Source organism: Telopea speciosissima, chromosome 1 (genome assembly GCF_018873765.1).
Source record: "Telopea speciosissima isolate NSW1024214 ecotype Mountain lineage chromosome 1, Tspe_v1, whole genome shotgun sequence".
Lineage (NCBI taxonomy): Eukaryota > Viridiplantae > Streptophyta > Magnoliopsida > Proteales > Proteaceae > Telopea > Telopea speciosissima.
In genome coordinates, this window is record NC_057916.1 from 16,126,933 (window position 1) to 16,149,278 (window position 22,346).

The window sequence follows — 22,346 nt, forward strand, 5'->3', positions numbered from 1 at the left end:
CGAAGTGGAGAGTTGCGTTCAGAGTATTGTGTAATCTACATATTTCTCTAAAGCTTTGAAAAAAAATTTATATGAGAGTCGTACGAATAACTATGATATATGAGACAGAGTGTTGGGCAATTAAGAAGCATCATATAGATAAATTAAGTGTAGCAGAGATAAGGATCTTGAGATGGATGTACGAAAATACTAGGAGGGATAAAGTGAGGAATTACCATATTAGAGCAGATTTGGGAGCTGGCCCTTCTTGACAAGGGTTGCAATAAATATTAGATTAAAATGCATGTTGAGAGCAAGAGAACATCCTTTAGATGACAACTGTCCCTCCCAATTAAGGTCAAGGACATAATCTGCAATACCTCACACTTCACTGTACTAGTAGTTACCCATGGTCACTAGGTGGAAGAGACTTCAACTCTTGCTATCCCACTATGGTTCTTACGATGTGACGTGGTGTGCCAGAATCGATCTACCATCCCTCAAATTGTTCATTACTAAGATTGTACTCTACGGTGCTAATGAATTCTCTAAGCTAAACTAGTGGTTTGCCGGTGGTGTTGGGTTTCCATTGATATTCTTTTTCTGTGCATTAGGGCAGTCAGCCTTAAGATAATCGAATTTTTCACACCCATAGCATGTTCCAGTAGGTATATTGTTCTGATTCTTGGGCTTTTGTTTACGTTTTCCCTTAAACACATTATGGATGGTGTTAGGGCAGAGCCGATGCTGATGTGCCAGTGAGTCCACTTGTTTTCCAAGCGCTGCAAGAGTTGGGTTAGTTTGGGCCATATGCATTACAGTCTTAGAATTTGTCACCATGCATTCCTAATAATACTACAACTGTTGTGGGATTGCGATTGGAGGAGCTAGCTGAGTAGCAGAAGGGAGACGGTATTCTTGTTTTGTTTTTCAGTTGCTCTCTCTCTCTCTCTCTCTCTCTCTCTCTCTCTCTCTCTCGCGTCTTTGAGGGCAGTGATGGAGTGTGCAAGGTGATGCTTTGTTGTACAGACAGGGATGGTGAGATGGAGCTTCGATTTCATTCTGAGGTTGGCTTCGATCTCTAAGATAGAGTGTGCAGCCAACTTCCAACTCAAGCATTTCTTATTCACTCAATCTAACTACAGCGGCAGAGAGACTTTACAAAGTATCACCCAAGAGATCTATCTTGTGAAAGAGGGAGAGAGATGGGAAAGAGTCAATCTGCTTTTGGGTTCCATTTAAGTTTTTTTCTATTAGTATTTTTAACTCCCAACGTAGGAGTCCAAGGAGCCGTTGTTGGAAAGAACGACGACTATCAAGCAAATAATGAACTTGAGGGTAAAATAGAATCACTGAACTAAGAGATATGGATTGAGATTGAATTGTATATGCTAGGGGGAGGAAGGTCCGGGTTACACAAGGTAGAGATGTAAACGGATGGTCGTAAATCCGAATTCCATCGACTTTCGAATCCATCCGAAACTGTTTAGATGTATCTGTATTCGGCCAGAAAATTTCCGAATCTGATCACATCCAATCTGTTTACAGGCCTACTTTTGACCAATTCTTTGGAGATGTGGATGAGGCCATTGGCCATATCACCAACCGTATGATTCATAAAATTCCAAGAAGAGTAACCTCCTACTGGAGATCGAGTTTATGGAAATTCCAGAACTTTTAGTAAAGCAATCTTATCGGTCCATGATGACCAAAGAGCAAAAAAACAATGGACAAGAGATGTATAAGCTTTGCTTCATATATGTAAAAGTAGAATCATACAAATTAAATTAAGGGATTTCAAGCCCAAATAGCAAGGACAGACATGGAAGCAGATCCTAGCACTAAGGCAATGTAACTCACTTTTGTTATCCATGGTTCTGAACTCATCATCTTGTTATGGAAGAAATCAGCTGCTATAAGATCAACAAGAGCCATGTATATCAAAACACCTGAAGAGAGGGAACCCAATAACCCTTCAAGTATTAGGGCACTGGGGCTATTGTCATTGTAACCGGTCACAGATAATACTACCATTCCCATAACTATCCCCATTGGAGTTGTCACTGAAAACAGGAAGCACATATAAGACGTTGTGCCCAAACCAAAACCTGCCTGCAATTTTTGACATGGCCATTGTTTTTTCTTTGTTAGCATTGCTATGTTAAAAAGAAACTAGAAAGTGAGACTTATTTAAGCAAACAATTGCATCTATTACTATAGTATCTGACTAATATAAGATAAATTAAATGTGAGAAAGGGATGATTTCGCTATGTCACTTACCTAACACAGAAGTACAAACAACTAACAACTGCTTGGGTGATTGGTTGGTGGCTTCTCAATTGGAATGCATGCCCCCCAAGAGGTCAAGGGATCTATTCTCCTGTTTGCATATTGGGCAAAAAAAAAGCACCCTTCCGGCCCTCTCCTCCTTCCCCCCTTGGTAGTTGTAGGTTTTTATCTACAGTGATTTTAGGACCAAGTTTCCCTCCACCCATGGTGAATGGAATCCCTCCATTCACCGAGGGGCAAGAATGGGTATCAGGAGGGTATTTTGGAACATATCAAAACCCTAAGATGGTGGGTGAACCATCCTCTATGGGTGGAGGAAAATTTTATTCGTGAATTAATAGATGATGGAAAAGTCAAAACATTTTAGAAAATCTAGGTTTTTTTTATAATTCAATTTTGTTAAATTATATTTTGAAATTATTTATCCAATATTGTGGCATTTTTTTTAAAAATTGTTTTTGAATGTTCAATATTATATTTAGGCAAAAATTCCTAATTGGGCCAACCATGATTTCTACTTGGTTGGCACTTAGCACATCTACTTGAACCGCATGAAAGGCTGGGGAAATTCAAACAATTGGATGTTTAGGGAATGATATAGACGGGAAAAATTCTGTGGAATGTATGGGCTACGATAAAATACAATGGGTGTGAAATGATTGCCCCACCCCCTATGCAAGGCGAAAATTCTGCTCCAATGATACTTCCGCTCCTATTATCTTTGACCCACATGCATACGCAAGGACCACACTCTCCCACAGAGAATGCTCCCCATTCTAATAAATGGTGATTTATGATGGATGTACCCGAAATTGGACATAAGGCAAATGCTAAGCCATGGTGTTCTCCAATTAGGTCAAAAATGGTGGGCCACGTTCCTGTCCTTTTGATTAATCCAAGCCACACAAAAAACAAAAGACAGCCCAACAGAGTTTCGATGATTTTCATAGGTATTGTCGGTCAATAGTTAGGGGTTAAGACTTACGGGGTTAGGTTTAGCTTAACCCTAACTAAGCTAAACTACCAGAGCAGGGAAAGAAGACTACACTACTGAAGTACCAAATCAGAGAAATTGTAACGTTTATCCGATACCTGAGCTATGCAACCGCCGAGACCCATCCCTTCGAAGATCTGGTGGAACGCCAGCGCAGCAACAAGAGGTCTGATGGTGCACTGATTCTGAGACATCCCCATGGTGACCCCAATAATCACAGAGTGAAATATAATCCCAATTTCCAGCACCTGCGAAACCAATTTCTGCTTCAACTTCGCCAATTCCTCCTGCTCCTTATTACCACCATCATGGCAACTCACCGGCATCACTCCAAGTTCGATTTGTGGTTCTACTTTAACCTTCGTTTTCTTCTCCAAAGAAGAATCAATCGAAGTCTCTTCCTGTGTTCCAATCGGCGTGTAATTACTCGGTTTGTTTCCATGGACATGAGATGTCGCAGTGACGTCGACGAGCAGAGCTAGCAGAGCTCCGATCAAAGTAACGAGGCCGGAGAAGGGAAAATCCTTCCAGGGATGATGGGTTGCCACTTGGCAATCGGAAAGGGCAGCGAAGGCGTCAGGGAGAACGTGGACGAGGGAGGTAGATAGAATTACGCCTGCAGCGAAGCATTTGATGACTAGAAGTGCTTTCTCGTAGATGGGTTTGCCTTGGAAGAGACGAGCGAGCAAGACCGGTGAAGAGATTCCGATGATGCTGGTGAAGAAGATTACAACCATGGAGATGAGCTTTAGCTGCGTTGCTGCTCGACTGTCTCGGCACGACAGCTCTCGTGTCGCGTCGGTCAGGCAGGAAGCCATGGGTGCTCCGTGCCGAGAAAGTCTCTCTCTCTCTCTGCTTCGCTTTGAGTTTTTTGGAAAATGCTTTTTTCTTCAGAAGAGGCTATTTGGGAGAGACGTATGAGGTTGGGTCTTCTCACGTTTGTGAGACTCGACTCGACTCAACTCGTAAGTCGTAATTGTCCGTTTCAGACTTTCAGTCACAGAATTCCAAAATAAAGACATGATGCCATCTTGGCCGTTGAGTTTGAATCTTTATGCCGTGGAGTGCACTTCCTAGGACAGACGAGTGGGTGCGGTTTTAAATATTGTGGGGCCCACTGTTGGGGGTTTCTTAGAAATGTCACAGCATTAACTTGATGTTTCCAATCAGTAACGAGATTTTATCTTGGGAAAATTTCACGGACACCTCCTAAAAGTATCCAATATCTCAAAAATTTACCATACTTGGTCAAAATGTCACAGACACCCCAAACGTTAAGCGCATTTAATACCCAAAGGTGAAATATCCATTTTACCCCTTAGTTATTTAAATAAAAGGACAAAACTGTTATTTCATCTTCTTCTCTAAATATCCATTTTACCCCTTAGTTATTTAAATAAAAGGACAAAACTGTCATTTCATCTTCTTCCCACTATGGCTGCGGCTCCGGGCACCATCACCTGCTCCGGCCGAGATGAAGGGAAGTGGCAACCATCCCTGGTTTCGCCTCTTCCTCCGACGAATCTGTGACTACATAGATCTGACCGCCCTTTCCACTCCGTGCCCCAGCTCCAAATCCGATCCCACAATCGGCTAAGCGTGGTCGGTTGGCTGCCCAGTTTGGGTCACATCTCCAACAGTCGTCGATGGGGTTTCCTGCCCACCTTCTGGTTAGAAATTCTGTTGAAGCTAATAATATTTCTCTGGGTGGCATAACTACTTGTTTCCACAGGGGACAACAGAGAATCAAGGAGCAGCAGGAATGTCAAATTAAGGGCAATTATTGACAGTTTGAAACTATACAGCTCTCAAAAAGATTAGTAAATCGAAGTTTGAATCTGATTCAAGAGACTTCTGCAAGTCATTTTGTAGGGGGAAATGATAAAACATAATAGAGATTTCAGCCTAATTAATTGCAAATACTGAAATTTCTCTTGATCTGTGGGTTACTTGAATTGCACTTGTAGCTTAATAACTTGTTTTGGTTACAGCTCCAAATTGCTAGAAGAATTTGAGGATTATCGTGTATATACAGTGTGTATATATCATTAACTTCCACGGAAACCAGAGGCATGACAACAAAATTAAATTTCTCTTAATTCGCAAGGTGAATTGTCCATTTATCTCATTTTATCTATAAAATTGGAGGCAAACAGACTCATCTTTGACTCAAGCAATTGATGCACTCGAGAAAACTAAAAATCAGAATGGAAATTTGAAAAAGGCGGCAATGGCTTTTATAAAAAAACCCTAACCCTAACCCGTCTGGGTCTTTCTCTGTGCAACCACAGCAGCAGCAGCGACAACAAATGGCCACAACCACCCCGGCAGCAACCCAAGCCTGTGGAGCCAAACCCAAGAGAGGATGGTTTTTATATAAAATGATTTAGTTTAATTATTGTTGTTTTTTTGTTGTATTGGTAGCTTTTGAGAGGATTTGCAAGAAAAGTAAGGAACTGGAGCATCTGATTAGGGGTTTTGTTTGAGAGATCCAACTGGAGTGAGAGGGGAAAATGTCGAGCAGTGGGAACACACATTGGTGTCACAGATGTGCAACTTCGACGGCGGCCTGTCTCAGTGAGAGGGGAAATTGTCGAGCAGGCAGCCTGTGCAACGTCGACGGCGAGATGCAGTTTGCCCTCATTGTGAAGGCGGTTTGGTACGAGAGCTTGATGGGATTAGTCCTTTTGATTTCCTTGGACTGGATGATGATGATCATGACCACAGATTTGGGATAATGGAGGATTTTTCTGTTCTTCCTCTAAAAATTGTTTAGGGTTTGAAAAAAAAAGAAAAATTGCAGAGGTTTGGGGAAGATGGGTAGGATATTTTTTATGCACCGGGGAAAAAAAATAAAAATTGCGAATGTATCCATTCCGTTATTTTTTATGCACTGGAACTGGAAGCCACAACACATAAAAAACCTGGTGGAGGGGGTGGTGGTGGCGGCGGCGGAAGAAACAACAAAAGGAGAAGAAGAAGGAGAAGAAGAAGGGGAGAAAAAAGGAATAAAAAAAAAGTATTGAATAAAAACAAGGGTAAAATTGTCTTTTCCTAAAAACTAACTATTAACATCATTAATTCATCATTAAGGGTATTATAGGGATTTCATTGTGGTAAGGGTAATTTCGCCATTTAAAAAGAATTAACAGACACTTAACTGCAGAGACTAACGGAGTAGACTAAATTGATACAAATTCATAAGAATAGGGGGTGTATGTGAAATTCTGACCAAGTATGATAAGTTTCTGAGATATTAGATACTTTTAGGGGGTGTCCGTTAAATTTGCCCTTTTATCTTTACTTTTGTTTATTAGTGCGGTAATCACGAATCACGAGAGAGTGAGATCGTTGTCATCGCTTGGGGTTCTTCGTGGTATACGTGGACCACTAAATTACTATTTGAATGAAAAGTTTTTCTGCTGATGAGGATCACTTAAACAGTTTTTTTATGGAAAAGGAAACGCTGGGCATGCAAAATAAGGATCCGGATCTTCTATTTCTATCCACACACACACACACACACACACACACACACATACATGTGGCATAATTTACCATCATTGCAGTGTTTTTATTGAATTAACTGATTACCTTGTTGTCTGATATTTAATTTATTTTATTTTATTTTATTTTTTATTAGTTAATTTCCGTAATTTTTTTTGATATAAGTCATCGTTGGCGACAAATTCAGTTACACACGTGCGATTGGATGCATGAGCCCACACACACACACACACACACACAAAGCCTTATCCAATGTTACATGTGGCATAATTTACCACCATTGCAGTGTTTTTATTGAATTAACTGATTACCTTGTTGTTTAATATTTAATTTAATTTAATTTAATTTATTTTTTATTAGTTAATTTCCGTAATTTTTTTTGATATATGTCATCGTTGGCGACAAATTCAGTTACACACGTGCGATTGGATGCACACACACACACAGCCTTATCCAATGTTACATGTGGCATAATTTACCATCATTGCAGTGTTTTTATTGAATTAACTGATTACCTTGTTGTCTGATATTTAATTTAATTTAATTTAATTTATTTTTTATTAGTTAATTTCCGTAATTTTTTTTGATATATGTCATCGTTGGCGACAAATTCAGTTACACACGTGCGATTGGATGCATGAGCGTGCCCGATAAAGCAAAGACTTGTAATTGATGGAAAAGTCGTGCCAAATAGTGTTTGGAAAAATTTCGGTCACACGTGTAATTTAATGCGCAGATGTGCCAGAGCCAGCAAAGACTCAAGAGATGTGATTGATAGAAATGTTGGTCTGACTTCTACCAAGAGAATACAGGTCACACTCCTGCCTCGATTGCTCCAAGGGTTTTTGACAAACATGAACTGTAATGCCGAGAATACTTGAGGAAGATTAACACACAAATGACAGAAGCTGGAATTAATGCTAATAGAGTATCTACTCAAACAATTAAGAACATTCGAGTGATCTCTGGTGAATAGTACTACTACACAGTGATCCTAAAGGTAAATTAATCTTACTTCTAATCCTAATTACTAGAAAATAAAAATAAAAGATAAGTAATTCAAGGTCTCTTCTTCTTCTCCATTCTTCTATTTATATTTGGTATCCCACTCCAAGTAGTTTACATAAACAGCCAATTCTCCATGTTCTCTTTGTGGTACTTGTAACTGCCCAAGTGACCGATTATAACCGTTGATGCTAGAATATGACAGGCCAATCATAACTGTCTTGGCCTTAATCCATGCACTCACATATAACTATCCTGACCACGTCAAAAGTGAACCGGTCATTTTTTAGACCGGTTCTTCTAGTCTAGTTGTCTTTTGGGTCCAATCTTTTATTACCCCACTTGTTGACTGAAAATAGGGTGTAATTAGCCATTTTGTTATTATTATGAAAATCAATCCTATTATTTCTGGTCCAAGGATTTATGCACTTGAAGAAAAAAAAAATAAAAATTTAAGGTGTGTTGTTTGACTTATTAATCTGATACTAGATGTAGCCTTTCCCTTGAGCAAGATGACTAATATTTACAGTAACTGCTTTGGTGTTCCTCCAAATCTCTATGCATTTGTGAGAACAACGCGTTTACTCGCTTCACCAATCGACAACAATGGGTGGTATGACTGGAAAGTTGCCACCTAGATAAGGTCTAGGATCCATCAATATAACTCCAAATATAATTTTAAATCATAAGAAAAGGTGTTTGGCATCTCAGCTCGTCTGGTTGAAAATCAGTCTTCTCGTTTAATTGATGTTTTTATAAATAATAGATACCATCAAGTAAAAACAAACAATAAACCTTTATGAAAAAGAAAAAAGATTAAAAAGGACATTTTTTTGGTAAACATAGACTAAAGTTAGGAGATTCAACATTAAAGGTTAAATATACATGAAACATAAAATAAAGAAGGGAAAAAGATCTGTGTCCGGGAGTATGCCAGCACTCCCATGAGTCTATCTCTCTCCTCCTCATGTGTGAAGACATCTGTGTCCCCTTGTTTTAAGGAAGAGAAAGATAGACACATGGGAGTGCTGGCGTAGGCCACACTCCCGGACAGAAAACTGCTTCCCAATAAAGAAATAGAAAGATGAAAAACACAAAACATACTATAAAGAAACAATTTAAGGTAATCAAAATAAAACTTAAAATAAACTATATGGATTAAAGGAGAAATAAAACAAACGCCTAAGAACTATAACTCAAAATAATAACCATATGTATGAAATAATGCATGAAAACTATGTTGTAAAACACAGAACTTCCCTTTTTAGAAAACCAAAAAATATAGAAGGGTAGTAAGTAATATCGGGACTAATATTAACTTACTAAACATGGTAGAAATAAGGAAATAACCATGCTTAGGAAAGAAGCATATCACCATTGTATCTACCTCCATAAACTTTGGTAGCGTAGGGTGAGGCAGAAGCAAGGGGGCATTTCTGAAGACTGTAAGCCGCAAAATCATAGACATCTGGACTGATTGCCAAAATCTTGTGGAAGAATACCACCCCATGTGGTTCTAACACCGAAATTGTGGGTTCAACCTTAGGATGTCTAGAACGAACTACATTCTTCAAAGCAATAAAACTTGAGATAGGAAAAAACCAAAGAAAATAAGGATACAAGAAGTCAACAAGCATGTCTAAGGGAATATATCTGAAAAACATATCTACAAATATCAATCTCTCTCCAGAAGAAAGTGTATTTTCTCTACATTATCAAGACCTCTCCTCTCTCCCTACTAAAGAAGGATTGGACAATCAAGGGAGCCTCAAAACAATCTAAAATGTGTACCATGTGCCATAGAATAGGAATTGTACAAACCAGGATAACCAGAGCGATTCGATTAGTCAAACTGTTCCCAATCATTAGTTATTTTTGTAGAGGGCGGCATTGGGGATGGAGCACTCAAGCTTCCCACACCAGAATCAAATGTCTCCCATTTGGTTGTCACAGACATAGCATTGCTGCTACTGCTGAAAGGGTTGGAATTTCGTGCCTTTAGAATATCGAGCATCTCCACGAAACTCTGCACACGACGAACCTGTACAGGAAATACAGTATTGCTAATGGCACGAATGATATTAAAGGTTAAATAAGAATAGTTGAAATAAGGATCAATATTATGGCCTTTAACAGGGAGAAAAAAAACACAGCATCGGTGGAGCTAACTAGAGTTGTAAAACGAAACCCACGAGCATGTAAACTTTGGATTTCAGTTATTTGGACATCATCAATAAAATATTGGACTTTTAAGTAAAAGAATATTTCCTTTCTGCCACTCCAAAAATACTATATCTACACCAGCATTTAACCAGTAATATAACTGTAGAAAACCTAGGACCTGTAACCAGTAACTCTAGAGAAGAGAGGATAGAAGAGAAGATGGAAATTGTAAATACTTGAATTTATTAATTGATAGGTAAGCCCTCTATTTATAATAGAGGGAAAATTACAAATAGACTAAACCAGGTGATGTGGGACTAAAACCCACATAGCCGACATAAACTAATAACATAATAAATAAACTAACTCCAAAAGGATCAAAATACCCCCACGGTATTCTGGATTACATATTCCAACACTCCCCCTCAAGCTGGATTGTACAAATAAGAGAAGAAAGAAGATCCAGCTTGAACTAAAGAAAAAAGAACTCCTAATAACGCTAATACTCCCCCTCAAGTTGGCGCATACAAGGTATTAATGCCCAACTTGAACAAAATGGGAAAAAACCAAGTTGCAGCAGAATCCAGCTTGACATATGAATGCAGCTCCCAAATAAACCTTCAAGAACTTGAAAAAATAGATCTTCAAAACTTGGACAGACATGATCAGCAAACCGGGACTGGAATGTCTTCCAAAAAAGGCAGTTTTCAGCGATCTTCAATAGCTATCCAGTGATGAATCTCAGATTGTCATAATGACATAAAATCTTGAAGTTAAATAACTAGAGCAGCAAGCAGCGAAAACAAACTGAATCAGGTAGCGGAAAAAATACTGTATCAACCCAACTGAAAATCCTCAATTAGGCAACAACCAAATATCTTCAATACTCTTCAATACTTCAATCTCCCCCTTACGGCAAACTCAACCCAATAACAAAGGATACCCAATAGCAATGGTGGAGAAAACTGATCTTCTATGTTTTGCACCAATGTTCCTGCATGTTCTGCGTTCTGCAATGTCTGCAGGTGTATTGTACATAATCCCCCCTCACGTGTAGTACACGTGGACATAACAGAGATGATGTAAGAGATAGGGCAAAAAACATAATATTCCAGAATTTTCCAAGAGGTACTAAGGGTAATGAAAAATGAAGAAATGACAAATTAGAGAATACCATTATCGTCCAAAGTGGTAATGAGTATATGCCAAAGGTATGGGATATGAAGGGAATAAGAATTATTGAAAGGGAACGTTGTTGGAAAAAAGGATGGCATGACTGTAATTTGGTGGAAATCCACTTTTAAATACAATCCAAGCCAAAGGGCAAATTAGGAATAAACCAGAATTTTTAAGGGTCAATTGGGCAGTCAAATAGGAGAATGTATTAAAAAGGTAATGGCAGTTCCGTAAATAACCAGAATTTTGTAAGGGATAAATGGTAAATAAAGAAGTAATGGGACATGAAAGGAAATAAAAAAAAATTAAGGTACGATTGTAAAAGTTGGAAGATAAATAAAAGGTGGGACATAGCATAATAAAGGAAAGGGAGTGGGGGCAATATGGGAAAACTCAAAGAATAAAACAAAGTAACTCTCAACCCACGTGAAACCTGACAAAAGAATGAAACTAAGAAAGGAAAAAGAGGAACTTACGAAAGAAATTCATCTCTTTCCTTCCGTAAAACCAGAAATCAAAACCTTCAGAGTTTTTCAACCTTCAACCAAAAAAGAACTATAATCTTGTGGAAATTGAATCATGGACCAGAGGCAGAAAGCATGGAACGAAAAACAGCAGTATATAAATTTTCTCCATCTTCTTCAATCCATTAATCGAAACACCAATCACCAAAGAATGTATCAATAGCAAACAGAAGCAGAATCAAACACGATACCAGGTTCCAGAAATCAGAATAAACACTTCAGAGAAGCAGAATCAATTCCAGAACTCTCCAGCGTGAACCAGAGCCCTATCAGTAAAATCAAAGGAAATACCAAGTAACCTGGAATTTCAGCAGCAAATTCATGGCCATTCAAAAGAACCAAGCTGTGATTTCCAGAAGAAGAAGAGACTTGATCGATCTTCAAAAAGGAAGAACCAGTAGAAACTCCATTCTACAATCTCCCAGTTGCTGGACAGAACTGATTCAAAAATCTGGGCAGAATCGATGCAGCCATCGACCAATCCTTCGATCCAGTTAATACCAAAACCATAGCAGCGGCAGTCAGAGGCGGAAAGGAGGTGGATTCGAAGAATCGACAGCGGCAAAAGCATCCACTTGAGGTAGCAATCAGCAAATCGAAGAGATAACTCCAATCTTCGATTCAGAAATAAACTCGAGCAGCAGTTTGCATTACCCATGGAGAATCCGAACATAGCAGCAGCAGCAGAAATCGATAGCAGATTCGAAGCTCCAAAAAAAACTAGTTCAATAACCTGGTTCAATCGACAATATTCCCTAATAGCATGTCGATAGCAGTAGCAACAGATGTAGACCAAGAATGATAGCCTACGGTGCTAAAACAACCAGAAGAAGAAACCAATATGAAACCGAAATGAAACCCTAGTTCTCTTTTTTATTTTATTTTATGAACTAGGGTTTCTCCATAAATCGGAGAACCTTGAAACGACTTTCAAACCGGCAATCTTGGAGAGAATCAATCACTGGTTACCTAGCTTTGATACCATGTAGAAAACCTAGGACCTGTAACCAGTAACTCTAGAGAAGAGAGGATAGAAGAGAAGATGGAAATTGTAAATACTTGAATTTATTAATTGATAGGTAAGCCCTCTATTTATAATAGAGGGAAAATTACAAATAGACTAAACCAGGTGATGTGGGACTAAAACCCACATAGCCGACATAAACTAATAACATAATAAATAAACTAACTCCAAAAGGATCAAAATACCCCCACGGTATTCTGGATTACATATTCCAACAATAACAATGTATAAGGACTTGCATGCATGAAAATAAAATTTGATTACACAATTCAAGCAATGAAACTACCACAAATGGCAGTTTTATGCCCTAAGTCACTATTCATATTTCATTACTTCATTAAAATAATTATGTCCCCGATCCATGTCTTGCACTTTCATATTAATACAATTTACCAGCTGTAAAAATAACTATCTATTTGAACTTGTGCACAAAATGTGGCGGATGAACCTAACTTATTTTCAGAAGATCTGGGAGATAGTCACCTGCTAACAAAACTAATAGATACTTAAGAGAGGATTCTTTGATACAGTTGAAACGGGGAGAGTGGATCGAACAAACAAGAAATATTGGTTACAAATATCATGGAACCAACTTAGTTTCTCAAAATACTTTAAAAACAACATTTGCTTATAAAATATTGATCAAGGGAGGCCTATAAAACAGAGATTACCCACTTTTATCCTGTTTCAGTTTTGTGTGCGAAGGATGATGCATTAATTGATGAAAGAACTAAAGTACAAGGTAGGGGGGGGAGGAGGGGCTGCAATGGATCTGAAAAGCACGGTTATGAAGGGAAGCATGGTAGTTGTCGGGCCTTGTATTAAACAGGAACCCTCTTGCCAATGTCTCAGGAATTCAGGATAAATTGATTAGATCCACTGCTAATGTGAATCTCACCAAACAGATTAACTAAAGAAGATTAGCTGATCATTTGAAATGTCTATTCTTTCATATTTATTACAATAATAAAACAAATTTTATGAAATTTATAAGGACCAGAGTTGGAACAACTGCCAGTTTCGCCGAGGCCCAAGGCTGGACGGAAAAATAGACATAGCTGCTATAAGTAAGCTTACATTATAGCCAAATTAAGTATACAACTGGGCCTCACTGTCCTCTATTCATGTATTATGTTTCAGACCAAACAGATACTGGCACGTGGAAAAATAAAGCATTCAGTGGTTAAAAAAACAAACAATTTTACAACAGAAAATACAATAACGATCCTAGAGTTAGTGCACCATACCACTAGGATAGCTCATGAAGTTTAACATAAAACAAAATCGGAGCACAACTTATCTAAGGGTATTGATTGGTAACATCAGCACTTGATATAGTTCAAGGTCATCACTCCCAATGTCTGTGTCAAATATTTTATAATATTATATATTTAAAATACATATGAACAAAGATACAGGTAATAAAAAGAGGCAATAAAGGTTACTTTTCATTTATGTGTGACGTAGAGGGTACATATTTTTAGATTAAAAATGAGATGTAGGACAACTGTGGCCACTGGGAAATAAATACCAAATGTTCTGGGGAGTTGGTGAGGCATAAATACAATAAATTCCTCCATGTGCCATGCTCCAAAATGTTGTCCTTTATGGTACATAATAATCCTAACCACTCGATGGTTAACTAACTCATCCTCCAAGGAATTCATAGTACTAGGAATTATTGGAGTGATAGGTTCATATTATGGAAAGCATACTATTAGTGTCACTTCCCATCAAGCATCAATCTCCAGATTCCTAGAGAAGGAGCCAGTTGAGTCCAAATAAAAGATTGTTGTGACCGAGTTTTATCTTTTCCAATGTAGTAGATTAAATGATTAAAGATATGAATTCGAATAATGCAGAACCTTCGTGTGCGACTGTGCGATTGTTGTTTGCAATTTCCATTCGTTTTCTGCATAGTTTTCTACAGGTGGGACATGTGTCAAGTGCTGAGCGTACGTACAGGGTGCACATATGTGCAGCATAGCTGCTCTCGCAGTAAGGTGCTAGAACTACCATGGGGAAGAAATTTGATACCTTCAGGAAGCACAGATGAAGTTTATCAGCCCCATAACATTATCTGTCTCATCTAGGCCTACCTAATTATGAGGTGTGGAAGCCATACTTGCATGATTTTAATTAGTTTAGTTTTACTTAGACTAATTGCAATTCTTTAATTTTCTGTCTTTCTCTGTGTATAGTTTTTGGTTTAGTTCAATTCAGAGTATTTGAGTCAAGTTCAAGTTAACTTGGGTCAGGTCTAGTAGGTCATGATTAATATAAGCTTATCTACATTTGTTGCAATTCTTTGATTTTCTGTTTTTGTGCATGTCAAGGTTTCGGTTTAGTCAAGACCGTTCGGGTCTGTTTAAGGTCAACTTGGGTCAGCTCTAGTAGGTTATGTTGGGTGCACCTTGTCATAAGATGCTTGACTTAAATTTCAAGTATGATTCTCTAAGGTTATAAAAGGAAGGTATATAACTCAACTTAAGAATATAAATTGAACAAAATTTGGTGGTTGGAGTTCCCATCATCTCTAAAAGCAATTCTTAGTGTGTGGCCCTCTTTTTTTTTTTTTTTTGTTGTTGTTGTTTTCACCCACAAAAGGAAAAAGAAAAAACAACTAAAGCTATATTCATTTCTTAAAAAGATCATACTCACATATTATACCATGAACAAAAAATCGCTCAACGTGTAAGAGCTATACCAAAAAAAAGGGTGTACCCAGTGCACGAGGCTACCGCCACTATGGGGTCTGGGGAGGGTCATAATGTACGCAGCCTTACCCCTGCTTTCGCAAAGAATGTGAAATCTACATAATAGAACACAGATCATTGAAGCAGACGGTTTCCCAACTTCTCAACTCATTCCATACTACGAGGCCCCACATACAAGAAGTCTCCACCCATCACTTCTCTAGTTAAAGCATCAACTATTGTGCACCTTTCCTATGTCATCATTCATATTTTCACTTCATCATCACTGCCATATCCTTCTACATCTTGTTCTCCTCTTTGCTACTCACATCTACAGTCTGCTTTGTTATTCATATTATTTTATTTCACAATATTCACAAAACATAAACATATCAAACTCATATGCACATCTAATGCTCACAACCTCTCATCTGACATCAATATTGATCAGGCACATTGAGCTACGATGTTTTGGGCCAATATGCCATGACCAAACCCACTTGGCATCACATGTAGTTGAGTGACAGGTTCTGGATCTTTAGGCTTCCCTTGGCACCAAGACTGACCTGCAACGGTGGGGCAGGATTAAATTTGGGAGGACATGTGCAACAGTGCCAGATTCCTCTCTCTCTCTCTCTCTCTCTCTGTTAGATTTCCTACAAGATATCCATCTCTAACATGAAGTCAAGAACTGGATAATTGGGTTTGGAGCCTAAATATACTACCAAAATGAACCGGGCAAAGTGGCTCTAAAATCTTACCCAGTAATCAGCTTTATCCATAGTTATATTATTTTCTTCTCGATCAAACCTTCTGTTAGGAAATTAGGAACTTTCTCTCATAAGGTTTTTTGAAAACCTGGAGCTCAAAATGCAATGCTCTTGCCTGGGTGATCAATCACAAAAAGATGAACAAGTTCTATATTCTATATAGGGACGGAATGTTTGAATCTTCTCCCTCATGATTGTTCCAATGTGCATGGTATATGGAAACCTATTATCAAGTGTCCAATTATTGCTTATCTGCAATGGTAGTCTGGTGCTACTTCCTTGTACACTTCATCATGAGTTGGATGTGTCCTACTCTAAGAGTTACTTTGAAGTTGGTAGTTAGCCCCTTACTCGTGAGACGGAAAATTCCCTTGGAGATATATGTTGGTTGATGAAATCTTGTGCATCTAGGCAGAACAAAGCAACAGAGTTTCTCAAGACAGACATCATTTAGGAAACTACTGATGCTACCAAAGTTTGGAGTCCATGTTGAGAAATCATTAACGATGAATTCAGGAGATACTTGTTGGTTCTATTACACGAAGAGTTGGCAATGAGTACAATTATCCCCCCTCCAACTAGAAGATCATCCGACTTCCTTCGGTTACTCTTGGGAAGAGCATTAAATTCAATGTTGATGGCTGTTCCCTATAAAAATCAGGGTGTCAAGGGATTGAGCAATTAAGGGAGCGTTTTCCAGACTATTCAGGGCAGGTGATTCATGTTCTCTTAAGGCCTATTGAAGAGACTAAGCTGAGGTGGAAATATAACAGTATTATACATACTCCTAGACGAGGGCGGGCCTTGGTGCAATGGTAAGGTTGTTCTATTGTGATCAAGTGGTCACGGGTTCGAGTCTGGAAACAGTCTCTTTGCGAAAGCAGGGGTAAGACTGCGTACATTATGACCCTCCTCAGACCCCCCAGTGGCAGGAGTCTCGTGCACTGGGTATGCCCTTTTTTTATATATTTACTCCTAGATACTTTACATGTTCCTTATGAGAGAGAGGAAAGGAAATATAATTATAGTCGCACCTTATGCTCTTCTACTTGACAAATAGTTTAATTATAGTCGCACCTTGTGCTCTTCTACTTGACAAACAAAATTATAATAGACATATGTTAGTGTTTCTGCAATCAAGAATAAAGATTGCTAGACGGCTCCTATTGCTATTGCATACTCTATGTGCCCTTGTCATTGTGACTGAATTTTTTAGATATTTTTTAGTCAATGGATCAGGTACATGTTTTATTATTGTCTGGCATCATCCCATATCATACAGCAAGAATCAAAATCATATGATGCACAATAAATCACCAGTATTGACATTTTCACCCTTTATACATATAATCATGTATGCAGTTTAACTTTATGTAACTTCAGGTAATTAAGTTGCAAGACAGAACAATGTAAAGCAAGCCATATTTTCTCTCGAATTTGATGCATTGCTCGATAAAAATGGTAATACACAATGATTCCTTTTCAATATATAATGCAACGTATAATCATGTAGGCACTTTAGAGTAAGCAATATTTGTAGGATCCTCTATGCATGCACAATAAAAACAGCGATACAAACTTTCAATCCAACAGTCTTTGTATGTAATAGGAGCTCAACTATACAGATTTGAAGATTAGAAACGCACCCAAAAAAAAAAAACTTTTGTCAATTGAATAGGACAGACCTTCATTCTTGGCCATCTAGAAAAGATTTCTTCTCATTCAATTTTAGAATTTATTTTTGGATGTACTGCTTATGGGTGAAGTTTGGGGAAAGAAGGCTGGATATGGATAAAGTACAAGTATATCACAATAGAAAGTAGGAAAAAAACAAAAGAAGTGGAAGAAGAATATAAAAGGGATAACTAGATAAGCTATAATTACCTTTGTTACTGCAGGCTACAACTAGCACTAGAACAGAGCAGCAAATCACAACTTTGCCAGCCCCCTTGCCATTATATAGGCTGTAATATTTTTGAAGAATAGACTAACTTGACTTACTAAATCCAAAACAAATGTAGATTCCCTCATTGAACAAGGTATAAACCTTCTAGACCCTATAGGCTGTCTAATTTCTGAATAACTCATACACTAGAACTACTTTCTAATTCTTTGAACTCCTCTTTAATGTACTGAACCATGACTCCGAACTTTCTATTTTGACTCCAAGTACAAATTTAGCAACTCCAATGAAAGTTAACCACATAAAGAAACTGGAAATTAGAAAATAGAAATTAAACTAAAATTCCCCATTGACTTAAATTTATGAAATAGAAATCTAATCACATCAAATCAATCTCTTAGTAAATTGGTTATATTTCCCAAAACATTTAGGAATTCCAAGATCTTAGTTTTGCAGAAAAGCTAAGAAAGATTTTAAACGGAACATAAATCATGTCAAGCAGAGAAATTTTGACCTTGCAGAAATTGATCCAAAAGAAAAGAAATGGAAATGAATGAAATATAACTCCTACATCTTTGCATCCAATGTATCCGCTACCCAAAATAAAAAAAAAATAAAAAATTTAAAAAACAAAAAATGTTCAGAGTGAGCAGTATGGAATGATATCATCATCTTCTTCTTCCCTCCACCTAGGCGAAACAGAAATTTCCCCAGAAAATAGGTGTTCAATAATTGGATTCAAGTGGTCTGAGAAGGCTTAGAAACTGATCATTGACATCCTTCAAACAATAGGTTGGCCAAAATCAATATATACCAAAAGGATGGCAATTGTACACAGATCACATTCCCAAGGGGCATATTTCATGACCAGTTAAACATAGCATTATTTGAACCTTAATAAGAAAAGAATTTAAAACAAAAGTAAACTCAACCATTCCATGTGATTTCAAAGAGTCTTGTCACAAGACAAGAATGGCAAAGTAGAAGAAGAGTAATAGAATAAATTGGCAATCTTAATAATAGAAGGCTGATAAATATCCGACCTCAATCCGTCTTTGCACTTTTGCTTCTCCTTCAGCCTCAATGCCATCCAATTTCAGTAATTGCACCATAAACAGCTCTGTCAAGACAAGAAATTCCTTCTCCACAACCTTCTTCCCTTCACGCACAGCTGCCTCTAAGGCAGCCACCTACAAAATAAAACATTCACCATGAGTCCTGGTGGTGCAGCCAAACGGATTTCTATGGGTTATGGGATCTACCTTTTCAGAGAGCTTGTTAACCTCAGCTCTTACTTTAGCAACAGCTTCACAAGCTTTTGATATCTCCTGATTTTTCTTCATTTCCTCAAGCTTTCTCTCTTTGTTAGCTGGATCCTCCATAAGTACCACCTTGGACATGTCCTTCATACCTACCATGTGTAAGCGTTCATCATCCTTGTTTTCCTTCCCTCTGAACAACAGTCTCTGTTCTTTGGGCTCCAAACCAGCCTCATGAGCAAATGATCTTCTTCAAATCCCCTACATTAAAGACCATATATCAATTTTAACAAGGAGACAAACAAAGAGTTGACAGAAGACAAAAATTAATAAAACTGGTCCAAGGGAAGATAGCCCACTTAAAAAATCCAGTCTTAAAGATCGAATTGCACATAAATACATCAATATCAACAAGAGAAAATAGACACTAGTGGTTATACAGAAATCTGATAATGATCCAAAGTACTAAATGGGAAAATAAGTATGAGATCCCTTCCATTCCATTGCAAACCAACCCATTCAAATTTTCCCTTTTTTTAGGGTTTAGGGTCCCTTCAAGGGAGAGAGATCAAATCAAGTAACTACACGTACATCTATTGCACAATGATTAAAACACACACACAGTGACCAAAACCAACTATGAGGTCAAACGTCTCCCACTGAGACAAGATAGAGCAAATACAATTATGCACAACAACTCCTAGAGAATACAGAGTTACAAAAGGGGGTGGGGGGCGAAGAAACGGTGAGAGTTGCCAAAATTAGCTTAATGTATGTATTAATAAACATAAATCTTTACAGAAAAAGAAGAACCCATAAGAAAATTCTGAGAAGTACCAAAAGTTGCTTGAGCAGGGACGTTGACCTCGTGCAGGTAAGAGCCATTAGAGGTCTTGATCTTGATCGTGGGTTCTGAAGCAGCAACTGCGTCGTCTCTCTTCTGAACAAGCATATGCTACCACAAGGCCTCAGCTCCCAACTGGTCGCCTCATTGTTCCAATTGCCCACGACTCCTTTAAAATGGGATCCTTTCATACTCAAGAAAGCAACAGAGAACCAAAAAGGAGACAAAGTGAGTGAAATTGGTTTAACAAAAAAAATATTTGCAACAATGATTGTGTTACTCAATTAAACATAATTTTTAGACAATTTTGTTGGAAAATAAAACAAGTTTTAATAATTAATTTCATAATGATTTGGGATTAGTTATACAATCTTAAGATGATTACTAAAATTTCAATAGTTTTTTTTTTTTTTTTTATCTTTTTTTCCAAGCAACCTGATGAAGCCGAAGATAAAAAATTAAAAAGAAAAAAAGAAAAAAGGAAAAGTGGGTGAGAGGTGAGGTTTTGTAACGATGAGAAGAAGCAGTATGGATTAAGCAAGCAAAAAGGGCCTGGAAGATAGTTGTAGGGGAAAGCAACTATATACAGAGAATCGGTTGTTGGGTTTCGAATTGGCAATTTAGCATCAGAAGAGAGCTTTTGTGTGTGAGAGAGAGAGCCGTGAGGTGGGGGTCTCTCTTAGTCTCTAAAGAGAGCTTTTATACAAATAAAGAAAGTAAATCAACCCACTTCTTAAGGAAATTGACTTCACAAGGTTGGTGCCATTTGCTCAAGCATTAGAATCCTCTGATAAGATTGATTCCTTGTTCTTGGTATTTTTACAACAGTAGCTCTACTATTTATGAATCAGTTAAAGTATCAAATTTCATATCCAATTTCAAATGAAATATCTATTATGTATGTACATGAATCTCTGTAATTTTTTCAGCCCCATTTTTTTTCTGTTAATAATACATGTTTTTATACTTTCTAGATTTTCAATATTTTTCATAGCTTTACTTTGCCCAAAACTTAACATGTAGGGAAGAGAATCTTGGGCTTTACTTGTACACAAAATTTAGACCCTATTTAATCAGCTATTAGATATTTTATTTGTCTTGATATGTTTGTATCCATGGATATATAATTTTGTTCACAAAAATATAATTCTGAATCCGTTTATTTATGGGATTATTTAAATGACACCTCTGTGGCTCTGTAGGTGCGTTTAGAATTTGACTTTTTTTTAATTGTCCCTTATTTTATTTCCAAATTTGTTTATATTATCGTGTCATTATAAAAACTGTCAATATATTTTCAAATACAGATGTCACATGTGAAATGGTAGTATTTACTCTCGTTGGAAAAATAATATATTATTTTAAAAATATTAAAAAAAAGTTACAAGTTATTTCACACTGTGAAGTGTGAGGTGTGTGAATAAAAAAAAACTCCTTTATAAAAAAGGCGCTGGACAGAAAAAAAAAAAAAATTTTTGAAAAATTTTATAAAGCAAACAGGTGCATGTAGGACTCAGATGGTCACACCTATCAGTGAGGTGGATACTCAAGTTTTAGTGAAAGGGATGTCTAACCTTCCCCTTCCTTCTGTTTGTTAGGTTTGAGTTCAATTAATTTTAGTTAAGTGTCTTAAAAAATAGGAAAATTTTGAATTTTTTTTTTTTTTATAGTTGAAATTTTGAACCATTGAGAAAGTACAAGAGAAATTGAAAATTTAAGAAATTGAACACCTAACAAATATGCGGTCTCATTCAATGGTTTAGATCGATTTGTTTAATGAGGAATAGTGACATGGTCAGGCGTGATAATATTTATGTTTCTAGATTCCACAAACAAATACTTCTATTTCCATCTTTCATGGGGAGGTGGGGCGATCATTTCCCCTCCTGTGTGATTGAGCATGAGTGATACACTCCCTCATATAGAACTTTCTTCCATAAAAATATTAGAACAACACACGCAACAATATGCGTAGCATTCACTCTTACAGGTCTTGTATGTGATATAAATGAGCCACTATGGCAGTATGGAGTGGTTTTCAGTTAGGCCCAGCCCAAAGATTTTGGGTGTGTGGGTCCAAAACCAGCTCGCCCAATGTGCTTGAGCCAGCCAATAAAACCCACCATCCAGTTTTTGCTCACAGAACCCTCTCCCATCTAATAATGAGGTCTGCAAGTTTGGCCCGTACGTGTGAACCAAAGCCTGGTAGGGC

At 37.6% G+C, this 22,346-nt stretch overlaps 1 protein-coding gene and 1 pseudogene across 1 annotated transcript; both read right to left on the minus strand.

Annotated features, from left to right (window-relative positions):
• Window positions 1-1,707: 1,707 nt before the first annotated feature.
• On the minus strand, window positions 1,708-4,113 carry LOC122666322 (zinc transporter 6, chloroplastic-like). The gene is made up of 2 exons (XM_043862523.1): window positions 3,362-4,113; window positions 1,708-2,091 (listed from the first exon to the last, which is right to left on the minus strand). The coding sequence occupies exons 1-2, from the start codon at window positions 4,079-4,081 to the stop codon at window positions 1,777-1,779; spliced, it is 1,035 nt and encodes a 344-aa protein (XP_043718458.1). The 5' UTR covers window positions 4,082-4,113; the 3' UTR covers window positions 1,708-1,776.
• A 5,368-nt stretch (window positions 4,114-9,481) lies between these two features.
• Window positions 9,482-20,348, minus strand: LOC122666387 (annotated as a pseudogene).
• Window positions 20,349-22,346: the final 1,998 nt, after the last annotated feature.